Here is a 27058-nt window from a genome sequence, read left to right on the forward strand (position 1 = left end):
ATGGCGATGAGGACAAAAACGTCGCACATAAAATATAAATGGATCCCTCTGACTTGGCTCGGCTCTCTTTGGACAGAGGATGCGAGAAGTGTGTGCAATATTTTAAAATTGCATCCCAAAGGGGAAAAAAAGTCAAAAAAAGAAATGAGAAGGAAAAGCATTGCAAGAAAATGTGCTACATCGACACACGTCGCAAACGAATGGGCAAAAAATTGAAATAAATAAGATATAAAATGGAAACAAATACAGCAAATGGCCCAAAAGAGCCGCCACACTACCCCCACTTCCTCTGCGCCTCTGCTCCTCAGTCCCTCAGTCCCACAGTCTCTCTCCCAACAATCCTCAATCTCAATATTCGAGCAGAATTTATGCATGTGAGACATTTGCGAAAGCCTTGCGACTCACGATAAGTGTATTTATTTGGGCTTGGCACTGCAATACGAGTGTTAAGAATACAGCGACACCAATTGCCCGATACGTATACTTTTGGCCGAGAGCGTAAATTGTCTGTGCGCCGGCATAGAGCTTACGCGGCGTATGTGGAATGTGCCCAATAACGTACGTTTCGGTTTTGTTTGTGTTTATTTGTGTGTGTGTGCGCGCATGTATCCGCAATCCGCTGACTTGGCGACACGGCCACGCCCTCAGCTTGCAATTAAAGCAAACAACAGCGCAAACTAATCTCGAGGGTCTCGTAAATTCCGTGGGGCATTCCTGAGGGGTTTACCCAAGACCAGACAACACCAGACCACACCAGATGCCAGGATGCCAGATACCAGACAGCACAACAATAGACACCGCCCGAGGCAAGCAATTGAAACTATGCACGAAATCTGCAAACGTTTGCGGAATCACTAAGCTGGTTTTCTAATTTCTATCCCTATGCTATCGTATCCTAGCCACTCTCCACTTCACACACCTACCCCAAAAGCCGCGCCCCGCCCCTCAGCATTTTATGCACTTTGTTTATTCTTCGCTGCGATGCCACAGTGTAAAAGGCGGAGGGGTTAAATGAATAAGAAGCCGGGTTAAATGCGGCTTATCGCATGTGGGAATGCCTTGCCCAACCGAGCTCAGTTGTCGAGCTCAATTTGCATATTAATTGAATGTCAAAAAAGGACCAAGGAAACCAACTTGAGCTGACTTTTGACTCTGCGTGTGTGTGTGATATGAGATTTGAAATTGACTTGAGGCCAAACACGGCTCTAAATCAACAAACGAAAAGGTGCAAATTTATATATAAATCAGAATAAACATACATAGCTCTGGGCAAGAGTTTAAGATAAATGCTTAATGATATGTAGAAATTCCTCAATTTAAATTAAGTTGAAAAACTTAGATGAAGAAGCTGTTAGACATGTAGAAATTATAGAAGTTAGCTAAAGTTGACCAAGCTTTCAGATGCATTTCAGAAACTTGTCAAGCTGCTCTGTTTGTGCTGCCAAAAACCATAGTTAGGCAAAATTGATAAATCTTTGGGGTTTTGAAATCAGTTAATTGAAATTGAAAAATGTTCTCGTCAAGTGGCTGCCAAATAAACATGCTGCCAACATGTATATGTAGTAAGATGCATTCGATAATGCTATAAATCAAAATGATTTCAGTTTTCGGTTCTTTGTTGTTTGTGACTGTAGTGGGCCTGTACAAGGTAAGCAACCTCCCAGCACAGTCATAAATCTTCAAGTGGCAGGCAGCTGGGATCTGGCTGTAGCTTTGCTGCTCTTTTGACTTGCAGGCAGCTCGGCTCGGCTCGAAATGAAAATGCCGTAACCCGCTTATAAACGCACTTCTAAGCCCCATCAAATGCAACGCAGCAACGGCAGCAGACATGAGGCACATCATCATGCCACTGGCTGCCATGACAACGAGCTGCTCTGACATGTTGCTGTCAGTGGAAATCGAGTTTTGCTCGTTTTTCCTAGCCAACGTCTCATGTCTCATGTCTCGTGTCTCATGTCTCGTGCTGCCAGCATCTAATTGGCAGCTGCATACCGCATGGACAATGGCACAATTGCCAGCACACACACACACACAGGTGCAAGGAGCACGAAGGAGGCAGAAACTGAAACAGGAGCTGAAACATTACCAATAGCTGCAGATGCGGCTGCTATATAATCAGAAGGCATTTTGTATGCAGTTGTTCTCATCTGCCACTTTAACGCTTTGTGGGCATCAGGTGAGTGCAGCTGTGGCTATAACATGCTCAATTGTTCAGCGGCACTGAGAGAAACGTTGTTGTTTCGAGCAAACCTTAACTGTAGAGGCAACGCCTACTTTAAGAGCTCAGCCCTCTTTCTAGCTGCAAGTTTGCCAATTTTTTGCTGCAGTGTAAACTTTGATTGTTGGCCAACTTTTGCCGCCTGGCTAACTACAATTTACAATTCTGGACTTGGCTACTAAGTCGACAAGCAAATATCTGACTCAAACAAAACATTTCAGTCCAATTGAGTCTCGGCTCTGGTTTTTTCGGTGCGTTCCCAGTCGTTAATGTTGCTCATAGACTACAGTCTCAGCATGGTATATAAGCTGAAAGGATTCTCTGAAATAAAGATATTTACTACAGGGTATCAGTTAGTTGGGTGCATTTCCACTGCTGCCATTTGTTAAATGTTATTTGCATACGCCGTTGTAGCCAGCTTCCTCAACTCTCTCACACTCTTTGTCTTTGTCTCTCTCTCGCCCTTTGTCACATTCTGGCATTGTCTATCTGCTGATGACTGTGCCTGGCTCTGGAACAGCTTTCTCTGTTTTAGCACAATCAAATTTCTGCCTTTTGCCAACTTTTCTCATTTTCTCATTTTCTCATTTTGCTGCACATGCTGAAAATTGCAATCACAGTAAATTTTTGGAGCATTTTTTTGCCCAGTTTGTAGTTAGCATATGAGATTTCTTTAGGTCTAATGTGCGCTAAGAGCTTGCCAACACCTCTACATATATTTAGCATATTTACTACTTCGCCTATCAATGAGGTGTCGAAAATTGAGAGATTTCGCAAATATAACAATTTGCTACAGCTAAACGCGGGCTGCCGTCTGCCTCTTGGGCTTTCTGACGTCGTGCTCAGCCAAATGCGAGAGTTGTAACCGCAGCAGCAGCAAACAAACTGGCTGAAGAGCTAGATACAAATAGCTACAGGCACACAGGATGTGGCAAGGATAAAACTGTTCCCGCACCTTGTACCCCGTTGCTGTGCTGCCAAAGACTTGTCAGAGACCACAAAGTGGTTTGCCGAGCTGCTTTAGCACTTGCCTTTGACTGCATATCACAAGATATGCAAATCTCTGTCTGTCAGACTAACTCCCAGCCTCGCAGCCGCCCAGCTTACTCGCTTTCCTCTCTTTCGCCTTGTTGATGAAATGACTTGAAATGTTGGCACAGTTTGCCTCAAGTTTTGTGCTTCACGAAATTAGCACGCAAATTACAACAACGAGCGACGCAGCCTCCGCTTCGTCCCGCCAGCTAATTGTCCAGAAGTGTGTGAAAATGTGCATTTGAAGCGATTTACGAAATTGCCATGCAACATTTTCATAATATATTTGCCGATCCATGAATAAACAAAATTTAATTATAACTTGTAGCTTAGTGTAAATATTTACTACAGCATTTTGCGAAAACTTTAAAGATGTTAATATTTCACTGCAAGGGTTCTGCTGGAGTATAAGACTGGGATATACGCTGTAGTCAGTGATAGATAGAGCTGTCCACTTGATCAAGGCAAACTTGGTTTATTACTTACTTATTCTGCTCGTTTGTGCAGGGATAGTGATATATTGGCCTTGTTCTCAGTTCGTCTTGCTGCTCGGGCATACTGTCCATGTGCATTCAAAGTATTTTGCAGCTGAAGAAAAAAACTGGAAATATATTCTGCCTATATTATAAGAATGACAAATTATTGAGCCATGGTTAACCTTCTCTATAGTTTGATTAGCAAATATATATACTTGAGCACTATGAGCTAAGCCATCACAAAAAAAAACTAGCTTTTAGAGTCAGAATCTCCAAGTTATACAGATGTAGCAGTGCTGACCTCCTCTCCAGGTAGATTTATAACAAATGTGGTCATTGATGCTTGACAAGTTTTATTTATTATTTATGTGTTATCATCTATCTCATATGTAGATAAATCAGGACTCAATGAAATCCACAAAAACGGTTAAGCCGAATGATTTGGAAATGAGATTTAATCAAGTCTGTCTAGCCGCCTTCAGATCAATTCAGTTTGTAGAACTGCAACAGCTTTTATTTCTATATATATATTTTATATGTATAAATATATTTTTAAATAAATTTATATTGAAATCTACTTTTAAATTAAATTGTTATATGCCCACACTATAATCTATATCTGAGCTATAAATTGCTATAAACATATCCAGCAGTTTAGCTACCCAATAGACATGCCACATAGAATTGCACGGTACAGTGCTGGGCATAGTTGAAGGCAGGTGCTTACGTTGATTTATTAATTTAATTAGATTGAATAATAATTATATTATAAGCTAAGTTTACACAAATTCAAAATAGAGCTGAGTTTTCACATTCCTTTGGCAAGAGAAATTGAGAAATAAATTTTCTTAAATTCCAACTATTTCAAATACACTTACATGCGCTTACGTATTTGTATTAGTATATATGTACTTGTATTTGTGTTTGTATTTGTACACATAAGGTAAAGCTTCAAGGGTTTTTAACGCTTCACAGCATCCTCGACCGTTCCGTTGCTGTTCCAACCACTTTTGCTGATTCGTTTAGAGCGCTTTTTGCTGCGCGTTCGAGCGCACATAAGTCAACGATTGTGACCTTTGAGTGAGCACAGAATGTGATTCAAAGAAACATATCCAAGGACGATTTGCAAAATGAAACTAAATTGCTAAATGTGCTTTACAAGCAATGGACAAAGCACTTAATACAAAACATAAGAATAAAAAAAAACACAACTTGCAAAGGGTTTTCAACTACTTTTAGACGAACGCTTGAAGCTTCTCTCCATGTTATTAACTGAGCAAAAAAATAACTTTTTTTTCTATTATGACTGGAGCATTTAGCTGTCGAATGCATTCAATTTCAACTTTTGAAATATCAAATTATGCGCCGAGCTCTTTGCCTTGTGCTTTGCTGCCAATTTGTGTTCGAGCCAGGTTCACACTCAAATTGGCAAATTAATTTAGCAACTTAACGCCACAAGTTTCCGACTCATTCTGACGTCAATGGAGCACATACGCCTATGGGCACCGCCCAGATACTCTATAATGGCGAAGCCAAGGTAACATATGAGCTAATCAGCTCAGTCAATGACATTTCGAATTTGATATACTCTAACAATGCAGTGCAGTTAGGGTATCAACTACATGTGTATGCATATCAGCTGCATGGGCTGTTTGGCTTCCAGGCTCATTTAATTTAGCATAAAAGCCAAGTTGGAAATTTATGTGCGCCAGCTTTTGAAAACTTGAACGTTCTCGCCTAGCATTGGTTATTGGTGTGGAGTCTGGATTGGATTGGAGGAAGCTTTTGTTTGGTTTTGCTAGAGCTCACTGAGTGGGAAGCAGACTTGATGAACTGTAAATGAACTTTCTGTTTGAATTCGATTTAGTTTCACTGCTGCATTCGGCTGGGAACACACATATCTAATAGACTTGGCCAGCTGTAGCCCCAACTTGAAAGTACGCACAAGTCTTAGCCCAGTCTGCAGCTCGGACATGTGTGCTGGCCAACTGAGTGCAGTTCGAGTGTCTGTGCTTCAGCATATAAGTAAAATGTATTCGATATCCATTTGCAAACGATATAAATTGTAAAATAAAGCAGCATGAGAATGCAAATGCAAATGATGATGCTGCCTTGGCAAGCGTCAACATTGTTGCAGCTGAGAGAGGCTGCTGCGGTTAGTCAGAGTTAAGATGAGTTGAGTTACGTTCAAGCAGCAACAACAGCAGCAAAAAGCAATATTCTATTGTTTGACAATGCGAGTCGAACCAAACGATGTGCGCAAAAAGACAACAAACTGTGCAACATGCAAATGCAGAGCTCAATTTTCAAGATATTTGCCAATTTTTTTTTCTAAATTAAACGCTTGGGCCACTTCTGAATCGAGCATGTCACAAAGCTAAACTTATTTTGCGGTTAGACTGCAGAGAAAAAGGAGAACATTGATAGAGTACAAAAATCTTTGTTTGGCAAAATTGTTTTGGCTTTTCATGCTCTATATTTGGGTGATAATATATGAAAAGTATATTTATTTAGAGCATTTTATATTTATGTTCAAAGGACCAGGAATGCCAATTGCTTTAATAAATTGGTAAGAAAAACAAAATGAAAGTTGGTTGCTTCAAACCGGAACTCGCATTCCATCAAATTGTTTTTTATAAAAAAGTATACGATTTTAGTTTCGATTTAAAAAATCAGCTGAAGTTCCAATCAATAGAAAATAATTAATTGCACATGCAAACAAAATGTTTTTCTCACTCTCACAGTAAAAGAGAAATAATATAAATAACATTTGCTTTACTAGAAAATTTTACCAAATTTAACATTAATTGTCATGCAGTGGCAGCTGCTTGAAGGTCGCTATTCATCTTCATATTTATACATAATTCCAAATTTTGTAGGCTTCTTAAGTCTTTACATCCAAAATGTTCTAAAATTCGTTCGAATTCCATTGAGTTACTAAACAATTTTCCTTTTAGATAATAATTAAGATATATTCATCAAACATAATTGTATGTATTTTATATATATAGTATAGATATTAATTAATAATAATAATCAAAACATTTATTAATAATAATTCTGTTAACTTGCTCAGCATGCTTTCATCCATATTCACTTAAAGTCTAAAGGCCAAAGCTTTTCATACTATTTAACTTTACGCCTGAAAGTATAATGCAATTACCTTAAATAACATTTATATTTTAAGATAACAGTCAGTTAATGAACTGAGCAGTTAATATTGTGTACAAAGCGCATGAACATAAATAATTTAGTGCAAGTGTTTGCGGAATATCTGTCAAATAAACTGCAGTGGATACGCTGCGTATACGCAATTATCCTCAACTGGTTTTGTCCGAATGTGTCCACTGCTGCATTGAGTGCACGAGAGAGTGTTTTGATATAAACACTGCTGTCAGCCTTAAATATAGTAGTTAAATGACGCACGCACTAAACATGCTGAATATTCCTGTTGTTGCAATTATTTGACATAGATTTCCAAGGGGTTGGTTCCATGGCGGTAAATTAAGCCAGATGAGCTGATAATTAAAAGCGCAAAATAGCAACAAATTGTGCGTAAAATGCAATTATTACCAGTTTAACAGCAACAACAGCTGCTTAGCCATATTTCAAATTATTTGGGCATTTCGGTTTTGGGCCTGGCCACAGCTTAACTTATTTCTTTTTATTCGGCTAACAGCTGCACACAAATTGAAAGTGACATAGAAAAAGGGAAAATGAAATGAGAAAAGCTCTTCAAGTGGCAGAAAGTCAACATGAATCTGCAATTTGGCTTAAGTTTCAACGAAGACCGCAGCGCAAATTGTTAATTCGCTTCAAACTTGAAGTTGACACAAGAAATTTGTGTGAATGCATTTTTTATGCACTGCTCTTTAGAAGTAAATAGAGAGAATCTTGAAAGCAAACAGAAGAGAGAGAGAGAGAGAGTGAGAGAGAGATGGTGAGGGAGAGATAGCGTATGGCACATGCTGGCTAAGTGAATCAAGAATTTATAACGTTTGCTCTTGAAAACCGAAAAATAATGCTTTTGACACACACCGAACATAAAATGCCCTTTTAAACTAAAGACTTTGCAGTGTTGTTAGCTGAAAGCTTTTAACATCTTTCGGCTATGGTTAGGTGAATATAATTATCAATTATACAAAAGTTACCTTTAGAGCATCTATCATTCGACTTAGCTGTGTCTCTGCGCTCTTCTTAACTCTGCATAATGAATTCAGTTGTTTATCTTTGACTGTGACTGTGGCGGTTATCAAAATAGACTTAATCGCTTGGGGCCAGCAGATGATAATATTTACGCTGGCACCGGGAAACAAGTGTGGCTCTTATGCGAACCCATGACACTCGATGTCTTTATAGCTGTGAATGCAATCTTCGTTGTCTTGAGCAGTTCAACGAACCAAAATTCGTGAGTTATCGCCAACTGTTTGTTTGAGCCGTTCTCAATCTTTGGCCATTCATCAATGTGTTCAGTGCATTTATCCTATTCAAATTTAGGGCGGCCACGCCCACTAAGATGCATTGAGCAGCTGCCAAATTTAAAGTGTGAACTGCAAATTTGTTGCCACATCCGCAGACGACGATGACGACAAAGCGTTTGACATTAGTTGAGATTTTTCAATGGTTGCTCGACAATGTTGACGACGTGTTGCAGAGCGCGGCGGGAATTGGGTGCATAAGGCAGCCATAGAAGAGCTCAAGTGTCCACACCTCGCTGTTATTGGGGTCTGCCATAAGGTGCAAAGTTCGCTTTCGCAGAATGGGCCAACGAATAAATACGAAAGAATTAATTCCGTCAACCATGCTAAGTGCCGCTCAAGGTCTGTCCCGCTTCTCTGATTTTAGTCCACTGAAACCAAATTTGCACTTGTGCATTTTTACAGTTTACTTTTGCCACTTTAATTGAATAATAACACTTCGAAATAGGTTTCAAGTCTCGATAAAAGCATTTGACTCATCGGCCGCAAAGAACTAAAACATTGGATATAATTTGTTTACGTGCCCTATATCCGCCACAAACACACAGGCACACCCGTTTGCTGTAATAACAGCGATAATTATGGGTGTGTCTAGACCCATGTGTACAACACAAAAAAAGAAGAAAGAATGCTATATAATAATTATGGCATGACATTGCTCCACTTTGACATTTGCTATTTGTGAGTCAACCTGAGACGTCGATTGCATCACAACGCTGGGATCGTTTCAATATATATTACGAATAAGTCCCGTAGTTTATGAGTCTAGTTATATAGACCGAACAAAAGTCGACATATATAGGTTAATAGTTCTAATAAATGTTCTATGCAGGCAAGTTGAAAAAGTTCTGTTTTCTGAGAAAAATAACACGCTTATCACTTTATATATATTTGTATCCCAATACCAATAATCTATAGTTGATATTGATTTTTTCCCAGAAACACAATATGGTTATTGTAGTTTAAGAAAGGAAGGTTAAGAAATACTGGTAACCTGTATTGTTTATAACTTATTTATATTTAGCAAGTTTTGTGATAGACGAACTTACAGATTCGTCAGCGTCAACAGTCAAATAATGCTCTAGGACATGTAACAAGTTTCTCATCAGTTATTTGACTAACTGATGACTGTTTACTAATAACAGTGCCTAAATTATTTGTCTATGCAACTCATAAATCAAATATAATTATAATAATTGAGTGTATTTCGAATATTTGAAGAGCTAGAGCAATCGAATTTGTTATACAGATTCCTCAAATAAAGAGTACTACGCTTTTTTGGATACCTCTTATAATTCTACTGAGAACTGCTGCTAATTACTATTCAACTTCGTTTTAATCAACTATCTTAAGTCAATTCAATTAGCAATTAGTTGAACAACAACAAAACTCTGCCCACTTTCATTGCACTTTAATTATGACTACTGTTATCCGCTTACGGCTCATTTCGCTGCGGCGATCATGCTAAGCATCCTTAACATTTAAATTCAATAACAGCATCGTTATTATACCCCAATGGACAGAACAACAACAGGAATAGCAACAGCAACAGCAACAACATGGAGCATAACCAGAAAACTTTGTCGACTTCAAAACTCATAAGGATAACTTTGCGCGAGACAAGGCAGAAAACTTATTTAGTTCTAGATTACGTGTCTTGAAAAGTTGGCAACGACATTATAAAATTTATATGCACGTTATGCGTGCTATCCAAGATGAAATGCCACGACCTGGGAGGCGACAAAGCTGGTACGACACAGCTGATGAGCCCGCCGCTCATCAAGGAGAATGTAATTACATTTTCGCCTGATTCATGACAGTTTTGCATAACGAAAAACCGCCTCGTGCCGCAGATATTGCGATTATTAATGAGACAGCCACGAACAGCATCATCAGCCGCCACAAAAGGCTAAGGCGGAGGCCAAGCTCAGATCATGGCCGACAGCTAACAAGGGTCGCGGTGACATAAGCATTGCCCCATAATCCTACATCCAACAAACACAAAAAGGTAAATGCTAAATATTGTGTATATGTATGTGAATATTGAAATATATAACTTTTATAGTTAAGCCAATTATCATTATATATAAATGTCAGCCAGCAAATAAAACATGATATATTAAGCTGTGGAATTGAGAAAAATTGATTGATTGATGATCAGCATACAGCTCAAACTGTCTGAGCATAAGAAGCAAATCTAAAGTTTTAATATACATATGTTTTCTCTTAAGTGGACACGATTTTGTTTTAGCGAACTCAAAGTTTTAAATAGTCGAAACTAACTTTTCTTTATCATTTCTGTATTCACAGATAATTTTAATACATAAAAAATAAAGATATAAATTTATGCAAACATTGCAAATAACTCTCAAAAAACCCTCGAAATCCATGATTTCTATACTTTGTCAAAAATCAAAGATTACTGATGGCTCCTCGTTAAGTAGTAAATAAAAAGTTTTTATAATAGGTTTGTCTATTGACTGGATCAATCCAGATAAGATAGAGTTTAATGGGTGCAGGTTGTTAGTTATTTGTTATTAATAATTTTGATTTCAAAATTGTATATGGATAAATTTATAAATTTATAAAAACTGTATCTGGAAAAGATAGAGCTTAATGGGTGCAACTTGTTAGTTATTTCTTATAAATAATTTTAATTTCAAAATTTTATATGGATAATTTATAAATTTACAAAAACTGTATGCACAAATATGTATAAATAAAGGGTGAAGATTATCCACCAACACGTGCACCTCCCAGCCAGATACCCAGAAATCAAAACAAATCTAGGTAATTCATGCTGTGACGATGCGAGCCCCAGCCGCTGATAAAGAAGATTAGTCAGCCGCAGGGGAAATTGCTCCAGTTATGGGCTGTTCTGTGGCTCTTATCAACTGAGGCATAAAACCCGACGTAGACGACGAAAACTGCTTAGTCTCGTTTAAATATCGGAGTAAGGCTGTGACAAGTGTCGAGCGAGTGCAAGTGCAAGTGCAAGTGCAGCGGAAATAATACTTCATTTAATATACTCCAATTAAAAGTATTTCAAGTGCCGACAAAGAAACACATCAAAGTGTTTCAAGCGAAATGAGTTTCGGAGCTGTAAGCTTAGTATTTATTTTTATTCATATTTAACATTTAACTGTTAATGTATCGTGTGACAAAGTAAGCATACTCACACATAGAATATGCGAACACGAAATTGCCAAGCAATTTATTATATAAAAATAAAATTGAAATTACACAAATTTAACAAATTTAACAAAAAGTTGAGTTAGTCATCGAGATTCGGAATAGGATTAATCTGTAAAGGCTGAGTAATATGGATTTATAAAAATATACACATTAATTTTGTTGCGAGTAAAAAAGGTTTTTTAGATACTAAAATTTTAAAAACGAGCCCAAAGCCAATAGCTTAAAAATTTACAATTTTGCACAGCTGTTGTAGGGTGGAATATTGACATATTACGTTCAAATTGTATATTTTATAGTTGTAAACATGCTAAGCTTATATGCGGGCTTCACTTGCTTTGACTCTCTTTGGAAAAGCTGCAAAATTGGTTACCAAATACTAACAGCTTACCCAGAGTAGAAGAGCGAGCCATGTGATCGGTATATTTCTATATTTATATTGTATGCTAGCCGGAAGATGTTAGATCTGGCTTCTCTTGATTTGACTCATCGCAAAAACTGCAAAATTCTTTTTTAATTAGCTACTTATCCGGGAAACTAGAGGAGGATCTATTATAGATAACGTATTCTGCATATTAAATAAATAGAATCTTGAAGTAGCTCTATGTATATATAGCTATATATATTGTATGCTTACCTGAAAAATTTAATTCTGACTATACTTGCTTTGACTCTCTTTGCAAAAGCTGTAAACTTGGTTCTCAAATAGTTATCCAGTAGAAAGGCGATCGATAACGAGGTCTGCTGATAATAGATCTGCGAAGCTTGTGAAATAGTTATGCAGTCAACATGTTCACATATTCTGCATAAAACTTTGTTAATTGTTGCTTAGTAATAATCAACAAACACATGATAAGACGTTAAGCCAATTGCAATTCAGCTTATTTATAAATATATATAAATATACACATATATATATATATATATATATATATATTTTTTTTTTTTTTAATCTCTATTTAATGTTATGTACACTTTTGCTCAGCTGTTTCCTCAATTCCATCTGGATTAATTACTCATTTTAAATTAAAATTGAACCTTTATACAATGAACTGTAACTTACAAAACTTGAACTCACACAAACAGACTTACGACACTGCTCTTCCAGTATATCCAAAAATGTCATAAGAAATCACAAAAAATAAACAAATCATTGCAGTTTGAATGCGAGGTGCTTGAGGCCCATAACCAATATAGGGCCAGGCATGGCGCACCTCCATTACAGTTGGATGAGAACTTATGTAGAGTGTCTACCCAATGGGCTCAGGTATGATCCTATTTTGTAATTAAGCAACTGTAAATAATCAATTTCCAAAACTCGTGCAGCATTTGCTGAACACAAATAGCTTCCAGCATCGGCAGAATAATAAATATGGCGAGAATCTGTATATGGCATCGGGTGGCAATTTGGGCGGTGCAGACGCTGTAAAGTCGTGGTACGATGAAATTAAAGATTATAACTTTAATTATCCAACTTTTCAATCGTCCACTGGTCACTTTACCCAAGTGGTTTGGAAGAGCTCCAAGCTGCTGGGTGTCGGTATCGCTCGCAGGTAAGCATTAACTATGCGTCTCCCATCAGGTATCTAGATTCCTCTACTCCTCCACTATTTTGCAGAGGCAACACTGTTTACATAGTATGCAACTACGATCCACCTGGCAACTTTATGAACAACTTCAGGGAGAATGTTCTTCGTGGAAACTGATATTCAACTGCGACAAGTTGGCAGTTGATGAAATAAAAATTATTCTTTTGTATAAATATTTCAAAATATTATATTCAACTATTTTAACACTGTATATGAAGTCTTCGACTATAATTTATATTTAAATAAATAACACTGCAGCATTAAAATAAAATGTGATTTATGTTAAATATTTTATTATTCTAGTCATTTATGAAACACTGAACATTTTGAATGGAATCTTAAGACACATGATTTAATCTTTTTATAACACAGTCAGGCTTAATGACTGCTCGGTGTTGGAGTTGCTCAAAAGTTACATTCGATTAGATTTACTAATCAGATGTTCTGGAAATCCAAGCTAATTCTTTATTGAACTCATTATGCACCGCGCTACAACTTTGTAAATATCCCAAAGCAACAGAAAATTGTTTTACATAAATAATCCACAACATATATTAGCTGAACAAATGAAATCTAAATTTTTTTAAAATTTGAACGATAAACAACATTAAAATATAATTTCAAATTATTATTTATATAATATAATTTATTTGAAAAATCACTGTTTAAAATCACATTAAATACAATATTATTAATAAGTGTGCTCTGACTCACGTTCCCCCAACTTAATCAACTAAAGTAAATATATAGGTATGTTGTAGTAGGACTAAAGCTAGTAATAATCAAAATAGTAAAAGTTACAATAGTAGAATTAATTATAAAAGACAATTTTGGGTCACTCATGGAATTTCAAACAAAATTATTTAAATGAATAAAACTAAACAGAATTTAAGACGCTTAAAAAAGAAAACTAAGTTGAATTCAAACGAGTTATTTAACAATTTTTAACAATTTTATTTAATTTTTATTTAAAAATTTTCGACTTGCTGACTTCGAATCTTTCATTGCAATGTGATGGAGTTTCGAGATATTTTAAAGTCGCCTAATACCTAAAAAATTCTTGTTTCAATATATCAAAATAAATCCAGAATAGCCTGATTGTTTTTTAGAAGTTTTATTCATTAATTGAATACAACTGAGCATAAAAGTATAAAAAGATCTCAGTAATTGAAAAAATAGGAACGCATAAACAGGTTGGAAACAAAAATGGTATATAAACAAACATATTTTTTATATACACGCTAGAAGTGGTGATAAATTGGCGTCTGTTATCGCTCAGACCCATCGCTTTACGAATGACTGTACATCCGCCTTTATTTTATAGCTAAAGTTATATAGTGTTTATATCAATAGATTAGTAAAGACGAAAGCTACAATCGATAGTTTGATTAAAGATATATTTCAACAGAGCATATCTTACTACACTAATTAAATGAATTGAAGGTGAATTAGTTGGAGACTTCGTCTACTCTTCGATTGTGCAGAGCGTTTGACGTGGATGGGAACGTGCTGTGTACGTAGTGCTGCCATGGCATATATAGCCATTGGTGCCGGCTTTTGTGTTGGCCACTTTGAGATCCTTACCATCGGCGACATCTAATTTGGAGAGCCGTTGCTTGGGCTGGTGGCGTTGCACGTGAACGCCCGCCAGGCGCAGTCGGCGGTAAAGCGAGATGTATTTGCCAGCCGTTGTCGTTCGGGGCACAATGTACTTCTCACAGAAGCTGGTCTTGGTGCGGGCCGCGTCGCTGAGCTGGGCATAGCTGAGGGCCTGCAGGAAGGCCAGCACAAAGGTGTAGCAATTGTGGCTGCTCTCCTCATAGCGAGCAATGGACCAGCGCGTTGAGTCGCCACAAATCTAGCGGGCAAGAGGCAGACAGGTAGCATCAAGATTTGCATGCAATCCGCATATATCTATGTATATGAAGTGGGCACTCACCTGTTCGAGCACCTCGTCCCAGTAGTAATGCCACGGCTCTGGCACATCGCCCACCAGCAATGATTGCCACCAGTCGCGAGGATTATCGTCGCGCCGATGCCGCTGCAGTCCATCCCTATCGAATTCGACAATGTCGCCGCCGGATGTGGTCACCGCGATATGCAAATCTGTGGCGTTGCTGTAATCGCTGCGGAAACACACGGGCAACACAAAAACGCATCAGACACATTTTGCATATTACACAAGCCAAATACAAAAAAATCCCCAAATGAAAATGCCTCAAATTTCTGCACTGCGATGGCTTTTGCAGCAGCTTCCCTGATAACACCAATTCGCCGAACAAATTTTTTTACTGTCTGCTGAACAAAGCTGCAAAATTGTATATTTCCATCTAAATGTATGCCGAGCCGTAACATTCGAGGGAAAACTTGGTAGAACTTTGCTCTTAAATTTAGGTTCAGCTCTAATTTAGATACAGCTGCAGATACAGTCTCAGTCAAAAGTATTTACACAGCAAACTTTTATTCTGAATATTTGGTTTTTTTTTCGCTAAAGCTGAAAACAATTTGGATTAGCTGACAACAAGAGCAAATCATGATTATGCATAGAAAATATCAAAGGTAATTACAGGTGTGAAAATTATTTACATTTTAATTGAAAACAAATTCAAAATTGAATTAGGAAAACTCTGCAAAGAATGGAACTCAATTGAAAACCTCTTGAAATTGTTAGCGAATTGAAAACTTTGTACAAGTTTCTTAAGAGTGAATTTAAATACATATAGCTATTTATTATTAGAGCAGAAATTTGAATATATCTTGTGGTATATATGAACCAAGTTTGTATGCCATGAAATCTCTTTCGTATGGAGTTTTTTTTACTGAAGACTACCAAAAGTATGCTACACTTAATTTATGAATCCAGTTGCAGTCTCTTAACAATTTCAGGCCATGTTGAGTTACATTTTCCTATGCAACACATATTAGATTTGTTTGTATTGGAAAATTCATGTAACAGGCAGTAGGAGGCATGGCAGATCACATATGCTTAAATGCTTAAACGGGATCAGCAGCAGCGCAGCTCTAGGCCTGTTGCTCTAAAGACTACAAACTTCCTTCATATTGCAAGCGCAGATCGGCTGAGGGTACGGGTATCTCTTAGTCGAAGCTTGTCGTTCTACCTTTAGCATTTCAATTTTTAACTTTCATTGTAGCAAAAATCAATTGAAATCTAAGCTTGCTTCATTAATTTTCTGCTAGCGCTTACCTTCCGTGTTAACATGATCGAAAATGGGAAAAAATGTGTAGTGAAAAACTATATTCAACTTTTGCCAAAACTAGTCGCTTACAAACCCCCATGGCTGACCAATCAATTATTATACGCTCGTAAAGTGGCCCCATTTACTTACTTGAGAAAGTCGCCTGTGGAGGGACGCAGAACGATTGCACATGGATGCTGTGTGGCCCGGACAAAGGGATAGGGCAAGCGAAAGGGCAGCAGTCTCGTAATGGTAATGGTCATGGGGTTAGGGCTACTGTTGCCAACACCAGATGCGTTTGGTGTACCATTTGCGGACCCTTCCGCATTCGTATTCGCATCCGCATCCGCATCCGCATCCAGTTGCGCATTGCAATGGGGACAAGTGAGGGGCAGAACGAAGCAGAAAACTTTTACGTTGCAGTGATGAAAACACAGAATGCCCGGATCTGAGGTAATTGTGGTTGTAGATTGTCTCCTTGTTGTTGTTGTTGTTGTTGTTGTTGCTGCAGCTGCTGTTGATGTTGTTGTCGCCAACATGACTGCCTCTTTGGTAAGTTCGGATTGCTCAGCTTGCACCCGTATTATAATTGATACACTTTGTCTCTATTGTATGTTCTTGTCTTGTGGTTGTTGTTGTCGTCGTTGCTGTTGTTGTTACGGTTGTTGTTGCCTCTTTGGTGCTTGTGGTTACGCAGTGCTGCAATAAAACGAACATTTCTTGTAAATAAGCCAAACCCAGCCGAAATGTGACCAAAGTTGTTTGTACGAATTGTCCAATCCTTGGCCATACGACCGACCAGCAGCTTTTGCCCTGTATAGACGAAGGCAAACAGACAATATCTCCCTCCGCCCCAACTAACAGTTTGTCATTATTATTGACAAAGCTCTTGACTGTGGAGTTTCTTTGTGCCTACATTTTGATTAGCATGATTTTGGCTTGAATGACAGAGATTAAAGGAGAGAGAGAGAGAGAGAGAGAGAGATATATGAAAGCTGTTATGGACATTATCCTGATATCATTTAATGCGCATACACACAATTGTCTAAAGAATTTTATTTTTTAGCTTGAAAGCATTTTGTGAATTAAATAATATAGTTTTTACCATTTCATACATATATAAATACAGTTATAACTAGGCATAAAAACATATTTATAATTTATACATTTTAATTATCATTTTTTATCATTTTTATATTTATAAATTAATTATTGTAACTTGCCTTTACCTACATATAAACAAACTTCTTAATACTTTAATAATAAACTTTGAGTAGTCTGAGTGACGAGGTTTTAGAATCTACACGCAAAAGGTTAACAAGAATTTGAAGTATATACTAAAAATATTTTTCTATAATTATTAATCATATTCAAATTTCATTCATATTATTCAAGATTTTTTACATAAAAAATGCCCAAAATAAATTTTCTTCCAAGAGTTAAAAACTTTGATCAAACTCCAACTTAAACTATTTACATATGCAATATTATTTTTAGTGTCTTGAGCAAACACATGCTCGGCGCTAAAAAGCCGGCTAAGGTGAAAATGGGCGAAAACGTAAACAAACCGGCAAAATGAAAACAAATCTCAAAGTGAAATATAAATTGAGCCTAGGCGCAAACTCACCACGACGCAAAGCAATGGCAACGCTTGAGCGCGAGCGGGACAGCAAGAGCGAGAGAAGGAGAGTGCAAGCGCCTAGCGAGCCGCTTGAGAGAGAACAGCCCCGAGTTGCATTTCGTTTGGCTGTGGTGAATATTGTGCAGCTCACATCAAATTTCCCTGACGCTGTCGCTGCGTGTCGACGTGCAACGCGTCAGCCCGAACCTCGAGGCGGGACCAGTTGACGGCGAGCCGTGCGAGCAGTCGGTCGTGTTGTTGTCGCAAAGGGCAGCTAAGAACTGACTACTGTTGTTCCATACGCCCAGTGTAATCTTACTATGATCAGCATTATCACAGTGAAATAGCATCAAACAAACATAATCATAATTATAAACACAATTCGTAAACAGTTTTAACTGGTCTTCAGTGCGCGCGCAAAAAAAAAAGGATTTGATTATTGTGTCCGCGTACTGCAGCGTAGGGTTGACCAGCTCGAAGGATATGCCGCATTATCCTGCCAAAACAAAAATATAAACACTCAAGTCGCAGCACGTCGCCGCCCTTGTCGCCAAAGTTACGTGCATTACAGTATTGTCCCGTTTCTCCGTGTGTGTGTGTCGTCACCGTCGTCGTCTGTGTCACCACGTTGCGGTCTGGACGATTTCTAACCACCCTCCGCTCGAACTATTCCCGCTCCGGTACGCTCTGTGTGTAGTTTATGCGGTTAGCGTCCAACTACCGCGCGCGCCCCCAACCTTCGTGTGTTTTTTAGTGTGTGTGTGTCGCTGCTGCTGGCAAGTGGCCGCCTTTGTTGCATGGCAACACTTGGCTAATCGATGAGGTGCCGAAAAACGCCAGGCACACACACTCAAACGCCCAGCTAAATAAGGATAACACAAGGATAATGACCTATACCGATTCGGTAGGTAAATCTGGCGCAAACATCTCTTCAAAACAAACATTCCTTCCAAAATGTCAATTTAAATAGGCCAAGCTAAACAAATTCAAAAGCATTAACTGATTCTCAACCAACTTTTCGTGGCAGATTTGCGGCTGCTGCTGCTGCTGATTGTTGTTGTTACTGTCCGTTTGTTCCTGTTGTTGTTCTGGTTGTCAACATTGTCAGAAATGTTAAATGTGACATTTTCGGTTTTATCGCCACGCAAAAAGATATCCAAAGTTGGCAGCCAACAAGCACAAACAAGCAAATGGCCAAGAAATTTTCCTTAAATTGTAGAAATTGCCAAAAAATGAGTTCAAGCCATTTGATGGCTTTGGCTTTATCGCTCTGCCAATTAAGGGGCGTGGCCATGTGGACGTCAAATAAATTGTTTACTTGGCCAAGTTTGCCGCAGCAAAAAGTTGGCCCTTCAAAAGATGACAGCTTCGTAGCAGACTTTTTGATATGGGTCCAGTCGATATCGAAGAAATTCGTTAAATTTACCAAAATATACGCAATACAAACAGTTAAATGCGATTGGGGTCCAGGGCTTTTGATGAATACACTTGTATTTCAAATGCAAATTGAAATGATGATGAGCCTAGCCACAACTGAATGTCTAGATATGGGTTAAGCTGGCTAAAAGGTTTGGCAACAGCTTGAAGCTCAAATAGTGAAAGGCAACATTTTCCAACTTAAACTTGATATACTTTAATATTTAATGAAGTTCTTGAGAATTCTTGAAATGGAAATAAAAGTATGAATTAATTGGCTTAGCTATTTGGGCTTGAAATTTACATTAAAATAAAATGTTTAACGTTTCACTGAAGTCTAAATATTACAAAAAAAAAAATATTAGTAATTAGTATCAATTAAATTTATAGTTAAGTTTAATTTTATTTTTATTTTTTTTTTTTTCTAATGAATTATTTTATTAATTTTTTATTTTCATTTTCACTAAATAATCTTTTCTATTAGTTCCAATTAGTTTTGTATAATATTCAAATTTTTTTCTATCGATCTATATGTATTTACGTACATCTGAAAAATTATGGCTTTTATAGCCACGCCTACATTGACAAGGGCAAAAGGCCAAAGTGTATGCCGCTACTATTTGCATTCTTAAAGCCCAATTCAATGTTGGCCAACAAACTATCATTTTACTGAAGCTTTAGCTCATATAAAATAAGGAGTTTTTTGGCAATAAGCTGAGAAACTAAATAGAATATATTCAAGCTCTACTTTACTAATACTTTATTATAACATATAAAATATAAAATAGTTTTGTATTTTATACACAAATTGAAGTATTCAGCCATACATAATTCCCTTCAATCGGCAGAAGCCTCAACAGAATTATTTCAGCAAATCAAAAACTTAATTTTCTGTTCAAGTTTTATTTAAAAAACAAATCTTCTCTTTCAGGCTAGAGTTAGAAAAGAAAATGTAGCCACAAAATAAATAAATTAGACAAATTGAAATTCGCAAAATAAATAAATTTGGAAACTAATCACAAAAATAGAAGTATATAAAATATAAAATATATACAAATTTATTTACCTACCAATTGAGAGCAAATTAAAAATCATTTAAAATACTTTTATGCAAATTTGTTTTGGACATATTCTGTTGGTTATTTGTTTTGTGAATTTAATTTGATTTTCCACTTTTCTATTTCATATTTTGAAGATTTTCAGCAGCTGCCGCACAACAAATCCAAAGTAAAAAGTTCAATTTGTTTTGGCATTGGGCAAATGCCGAGTGCCAAAGGCAGTTGCTAAGGAGCTAAAAAGTAAGGCCAAACAGACTTAAAATAACAGCAACAACAAGTACAATACATGAGAGTAATGCGAAGAAAAATTAAATTGATTTGAGAACGTTTCATTTAGAGTTACAATTGATTTTTTTTAAAACAGAACGAATAGGAAATACCCTTTAAATTTGTTAAAATTCACATTCATTTGAAATATATTTTTAAGTTTTCTAAGTCATTGAGTGTATTCCCTCTGCGTGTCACACATTGTTGGACTGTCAGCAAGGGCAGAGATAACTAAAAGGCGACGCAAACAAGCGGCAAAACAAATGCAATAACAGATATGACAAGGACACGCCACAACCTTACTTTTTTCACTTTATAATCTTTTTCCCTTTATGTTGTTGCGATTGCTGTTGATATTGTTGTTGTTGTTGCTAACACGGCAGCAGCAGAAATAACAAACAACAATCTCAAGTGCGAGCTAAGAAATCCAAACAAACTTTATCTTGCGAATCAAACATGCCAACCATACACACACGCACACACGCACACACATGTGAGTTCTAAGAGCAGTTGTCAGAAATGAAATTACAACTTGCATCCTTTAGCCAAGGACTTGGCTCAAAACGAATTGTTTGCACAGTGAAAACATGAAAAGGGCAGCTAGAAGCAGAATAAGAAGAAGATGGAGAAAAAAGAAAGCAAACTCACGCATTTTAGTGAATTTAATGAGATCTCTGTACACACACACTCACACACACACACAGTTAAATGAGAAGTGTGCGCAAAATTCAGTAATCAAATATTTATGCACAATGTCAAGCGAAAAGCAAAAAAAAAAAAAAGAAAAGATAAAAACTGTTAAAACATTCTGCCAAACAGCAGCAGACATATAAAAAATGCAAAGCATATAAAAAGAAATAAAAATGTAAGAAACAGGAACTGTGAATCTGGCTAAAAAATCCTTTGACACTTGCCAAAACGCTAACGCAAAGGAAGCAAGACGAATTCTTAATGCTCTTAGCACCCAAAATGAAATCTATAATAAACTAAAATATTTGTTATTATAAGCTGACAATATATAAAATATGAATTAATAAGCTAATAAAATATTTAGTCCTAAAACGGAAAGCAACTTAATTAGAAGTAGCTGAATATGGCACAGAATTTTTTTTATTTAGAATAGAATTTATAAAACATTTTTGTATTATTTTACATTACATTATTATGTGTGCTGTCAAATAAAATTTAAAGAAATAATCTAAAATATTTAGAAATAATTTTGAAAAATATTAAAATAATTTTAAAGTTGTAATTTATAAATAATAATTTAATTTAGAGACTTAACTAAAATATTTACATAGAAATTATGTTGTACTTAACGAATTTTTAATGTTGCACAGTTGCTTAAGGGGCTTTCTCACATTAATCATTTATTAACAACTCAAATAAATTATTAATTCAACAACTAAGATTTCCCTCTTCAATTATGCCGACATTTTGCATTTGCCTGGCAAATCTTATTGCCAAGTTTGAATGCCCCGTGTGTGTTGCAATTAAACCTGAAATTTGCCAAGCTTGAAGTGCGAACAGCAAAAAAGGCTGCACAGACAGCAAGGGCAAGGGCTTTAAGATGGTATACAGTAACAGCCAACAACAACTGCCAACTGTTAGCTGCCAACAGCCAGGTTAAAGTGACTCAAATATGTTTATTGTCAAGCGAGATTGCGCTCTGCCGCTTCTGGCTTGGTTTTGTTTTCTTTACACTTTTTTCAACATCCTTGAGCTGTCGTATGCTCAACTAAATTACAACAACAACAGCAATATGACCAGGCCAAATTGAAGTAAGCCAAATTGACAATAAGGTTAGCCGTGGTCCATGCACCCAGAGAAGTTGCTCAAGCGAAGGCTCGAAAGTGAATTAATTCACAGGCACAAGCTCACACACACACGCATACTCAGGTGCGCTCAACGTGCATGATACCCAGCCCCAGCAGGCCTACTGTATCAGACACGCCCACATCATACGCCTATACGCCCCAACGCTGGGCAGCCGCACAAAGCCCAAGTGTGCGCGCTTTGAAGTTTCCGCTTCCGCACTGAACAACGCATTGTTGTCGCAGTAGTCGTCGTCGTCGTTGCTGTTGTTGTTGTTGTTGTTGTTGTTGTTGCGAGACACTCATTTCAAGTTGGTCGCACATTTGCACAACAACAAACAAGCACGCACACACGCATGCATCCGTACACACACGCAACGTGCGTCGATGACTCCGAGCATCTTCTTCGCCGCTGCGACGATGTTATTATGCCCTAAACCCATTGAAATCAAGTTTTGAAACGGGTATATTGGTTTTATGAATATGTTTGTAATATGTAAATAAGTAGGAGAGCTAAAACTTGTAGAATATTTTATATTTTAGTTCTTAGAAATTATATTTCAGTTGCATAAATAGATATAAAAGTATGGTTTAAAGCTTGAACTTACAATTAAAAAAAAATATAAAACGTGGCAAGATGAAGAGTTGACTATGTATCATCCTTGAAGTATATTATTTTATATAAGAATCATAGTGTATGCGAAATAATATGTGAAACTCTTGCATACATTCTGAAAATGTTTTCAAGCTTAGTATTTATTATATAAAAATATATTTATTATATAAAAATATTTTTCAAAACTTTATTCTCAAAAGAAAGCTTAAAAATTATATGAGCTTCTAAACTTGTCTTGAAGAGTTTCTTAACAGACTGACAAACTTTTAGTTCCCTAATCTGTGAGCTGGTAGTATGAAAATCTAATTTAAGTTCTAAAAAATATGGATACAAATCTTCAATCTTCTTCTTTCCAACAAGGCTCAAATTATAAGAATTTGGTACCCTAAGAATTTTTATGAGAATGCTGAACAGCCACGCAACACGGCTTTTACCTGCTTGCAGTAAGTTTCTGAAAATTTCTGCCCTTCAATAAATCAAATTCTATTATTGGGGTAAACATGTACACTTGCTATAAGCACTTCTGGTTTTACTCTTAAGAACTTCATCATTTCATATGGGAGTAAAAACTCTGTCCTTAAAATGCAATTCTCGATAGGATATCTTTGCGTCGAGCACACCCCACTCTCACACACTTATGTGTGGTTGTTATTGTTGTTGGCGGTGATGCTGCTGTTGCTGCTTAAATCATGTAAATTTTTAAATTTAAAACTCACATTATGTTGTCACCCTCTCAGGGGTTCGCTGCTTCTTCGACACATTCTACCGAACACCTAATTTAGTTTAGTCTTTGTTGTCATTGAGTTAGCACTTCTGTGTGTTTATGTGTGTGGTTGGGAGTGTGCGTTGCTGCAGTATAGCTGCGGAAGGGTCCTAATGTGTTTTGTCATGTAAAACTTTGATGCTTAAAGTCTGCACTAAAAGCGCAAAATATTTCATATTTAAGAGGAGACTAAAATCTCACATTAGATTTAAAAGTTTTACTAAATATGAGTAGTTAATCGATTTAGTTATAGACCAGAAGAACTATGTTCTATAAAAAACAAATGTGTTACTAACTTGGCACACGAAAAAGCTCTTAAAGTTGAAGCTTGTTTAACATATCCTAAAAACCGAAATAAAATATTATGTAATATAAGAAATTTGAAGAACCTCTATGAGAGCATATATTTATATAAGAATGTGTATGTATTATTATATTTGTACATCAAAAATGTTATATGTTCTGATAAGGCCAACAAAGTTTAATGCCTACAGCTTAAAGTCAAGGAGTGCGACGTACAAACAGCCACACGCGTGTTTATGCTGATCACATTCGCTTGCCTTCCACATTCACTTATGAAATCCCCGTCGAAAAGCATATAAATAACGCAAATCTCTTAAATTTATGTTACTTAATTTAAAATGCGATATTGCCCCAAACAATTACTTTAGCTGCGCGCCGGCGTCTCTGCTATTAATACACCTGAAAGTAAAACACTCTCAAGATTTCTGGCACCTGTCATTAAATCTGTGAGTTTGCTTCGACTATTTAGCGCGCACACATACAAACACACACACACATACACTTGCACGTAAAAGTCTTGGCACTTGGGTGCGCAGATTTGCTTGACGCCTCGTTTGACTTAGGGCCCTGCAGCATTGGCCATTTCAGAAATTGCCACACGATGCCAAGCTGCCCCACACACACACACACGCACACACACACACACACACACAGTGCAACCTCACCTCAGTGACAAGGGTAAAACGTAAACCCAACACGGCAAACAGCTGTGCTGGGGCTTCTCAGCACACACACACACACACACACACACACACTAGGGCGAGTCTATGTGCCGTGTAACTTTTTTCATTTCGCTGGATTCTTAATTAAATTATGAATTATGCACAGTTAGTTAAATAGACGGGCAACATTTTCTATATAAGATACGAGCACGAGTCGCATGCCGCATATTTCTCTGGCTTTTTTGCGGCTTACATTGGAAACGGATTTGCTGGACACAAAAAAAAAATAAATAAAAAAATAAAGACAAGAAAATAAAATGTAAACAAAGCTCGCTTGCTTTATGCATTTCTGTTTTATGCAGCGCTTGGGGTCGTCGTAAATGGCATTACTAACCCAAATGCCTGTTATTGGCAAATATACAGTGACACGCGTGTGAGCAGGTGCGAGTAAGTGTCCACACACACCCACACACACACTCGCTGGAAATGTGTGTTTAAGTCGCTTATTTATTGCAGCGACCTTAAATGGGCACAGCAGAAGTGAAAGTGTATCAAGTTACCAACTAACTTTGCTGCCTCCACCTCACTGCGCAGTTCTAGTTACATTCGTATCTTTTGTATTTGTATCTCGTATTTGCACATAAAATTGTGTGCGTAATAAAAACGCATAAACTTATCGTTATTTACGGCCACAGCGTGAGCGCACACACTATATCAAATAATCATAAAAAAGTAAGATTCCCGTTGTGATTGTGCCACGACGCCAAAGTTCTCAAGTTCATGCGTTTTACTTTACATTGAATATTGAATGTAACCCACATAAGATGTGATGGAAACTTGATATATATAAATCAATTGTAGAGAATTGACAGATCTATCATCATTGTGTGGTAAAATATTGAAGTAGTGTAAGAGATAGTTAGAGAGGATTAAGGATGGTTACAGATGTTTTATGAAAAGAATTTGAATTGAAATAGAAGCTGTTGTTGTGGCAGTTAATATGTATAATATGCAGTTAGTATGTATACTTAGTTTAGTTTGCTATATCAAATGATTTATATTAATTCTTATTCTATTCTTGCGTATACTTAATATCGCCTTGCGTTGTTTTACCCTGAACCCATTGAAAATGAGAAATTAGGGTATATATATATATATAATAATTATGTAACAGGCAGAAGTAGGCGTGGCAGACTTCATAAAGTATATATAATCTGGGTATGGACGACAAACTCTAGTCGATGTAGCCATGTCTGTCTGTTTGTCTGTTTTTCTGACCGTCTGTCTGCCTGTCCATCTGTCTGTCTGTCCGTCTGTCTGTTATTCCATCTGTCCATCAGCATGATCAGTAGTTACTTACTGTATGTATAGCATAAATATTCCTGATCAGACTAATTGTGTGTACATAGCGAGCTCTGTCCGTTCGCCTTTCCTACTGCTTCCCGCTTAATTCTAACTGAGTGCAAATTCTCACTCAAAAAGCGCTCAGCAGAGCTCTGCTGGAGTTGCCCATTGAGTGACTTTTGGGTATAAAAGGGCGCAGCAGTGGCTGTGGCGATCAGTCAAGTTTATGACCTGGACTAGGTCAGTCGCAGTGCAGTGCAAGTGGTGAATAAATTTAAGTTTTTTTTTTGTTAAATTGTTTAAGTTTAAATAAATTGTATTTATTTAATAAATATTGTATTTGTTTAAAACAATATGTTTATAAATATATGTATGTTTAATAAATATTTAAATGTTAAAAATGTATAAGTTGTAGTATTTTAGTAACTATTAATTATTATTAATAATCACCAATTGTTAATATAGTAATGAAGTTTGTCATAATGTTCATTAGCTATAATGATCATTAATAATTGTAAATGTTTAAATAAATAAGTTTAAACATTTTTCTGTATAATAAATATTTAAATATATATTTAAGTTTTTTTGTTTAATATTTTAGAGCACTTTATTTTATTTACCTGATTGTGATGTAGCTAAGTTATTTGCAAAGTGTGCTTAGTGTTTGTCATATGCAGAGAATCTTCTCTTAATTTTTATTTTTATAACATTATTAAATATGTACAAAAACACATACAAATAGTTTTATATATTTAAGTTTAAAAAATATTGAAAAACAAGAATATGTAAATGTATATATATAATATATACATAGATAAATTTAATATGTTATGTAACAATAACAATAACATTGACAAATGTTTGTTAAATAATCTATTGAAAAAAATATATATTTTAAAAGTATATATATATATATATATATATATATATATATATATATATATATATATATATATATATTGCAAAATGTATATTTATGACATTTTTCTTAGTAATAAATGAAGCGTTTTTT

At 36.5% G+C, this 27058-nt stretch overlaps 3 protein-coding genes across 3 annotated transcripts in view; 2 read left to right on the forward strand and 1 right to left on the reverse strand.

The window, feature by feature from the left end:
* Nucleotides 1-11141: 11141 nt before the first annotated feature.
* LOC111595580 (Golgi-associated plant pathogenesis-related protein 1) lies at nucleotides 11142-13239 on the forward strand. The gene is made up of 4 exons (XM_023309386.2): nucleotides 11142-11306; nucleotides 12556-12663; nucleotides 12723-12949; nucleotides 13015-13239. The coding sequence occupies exons 1-4, from the start codon at nucleotides 11292-11294 to the stop codon at nucleotides 13100-13102; spliced, it is 438 nt and encodes a 145-aa protein (XP_023165154.1). The 5' UTR covers nucleotides 11142-11291; the 3' UTR covers nucleotides 13103-13239.
* Nucleotides 13240-14280: 1041 nt separating this feature from the next.
* The window catches only part of LOC111595593 (MKRN2 opposite strand protein), an 80886-nt gene continuing 68108 nt past the window's right edge, over nucleotides 14281-27058 (reverse strand). Inside the window, exons 3-5 of the mRNA XM_023309404.2 lie at nucleotides 16333-16881; nucleotides 14925-15111; nucleotides 14281-14843 (exon numbers count right to left, since the gene is read on the reverse strand). Coding sequence (XP_023165172.2) covers nucleotides 14451-14843; nucleotides 14925-15111; nucleotides 16333-16721 — 969 coding nt within the window. The 5' untranslated portion in view covers nucleotides 16722-16881 and the 3' untranslated portion in view covers nucleotides 14281-14450. The remainder of the gene's footprint in view (nucleotides 14844-14924; nucleotides 15112-16332; nucleotides 16882-27058) is intronic.
* LOC111595582 (protein eyes shut) overlaps nucleotides 18039-27058 on the forward strand; it is a 77935-nt gene continuing 68915 nt past the window's right edge. Inside the window, exon 1 of the mRNA XM_030224547.1 lies at nucleotides 18039-18707. The gene's annotated coding sequence lies outside the window, so the exon portion shown is untranslated. The remainder of the gene's footprint in view (nucleotides 18708-27058) is intronic.

Source organism: Drosophila hydei, unplaced genomic scaffold (genome assembly GCF_003285905.1).
Source record: "Drosophila hydei strain 15085-1641.00,03,60 unplaced genomic scaffold, DhydRS2 tig00008114-arrow-pilon, whole genome shotgun sequence".
In the NCBI taxonomy this organism is placed as follows: Eukaryota; Metazoa; Arthropoda; class Insecta; order Diptera; family Drosophilidae; genus Drosophila; species Drosophila hydei.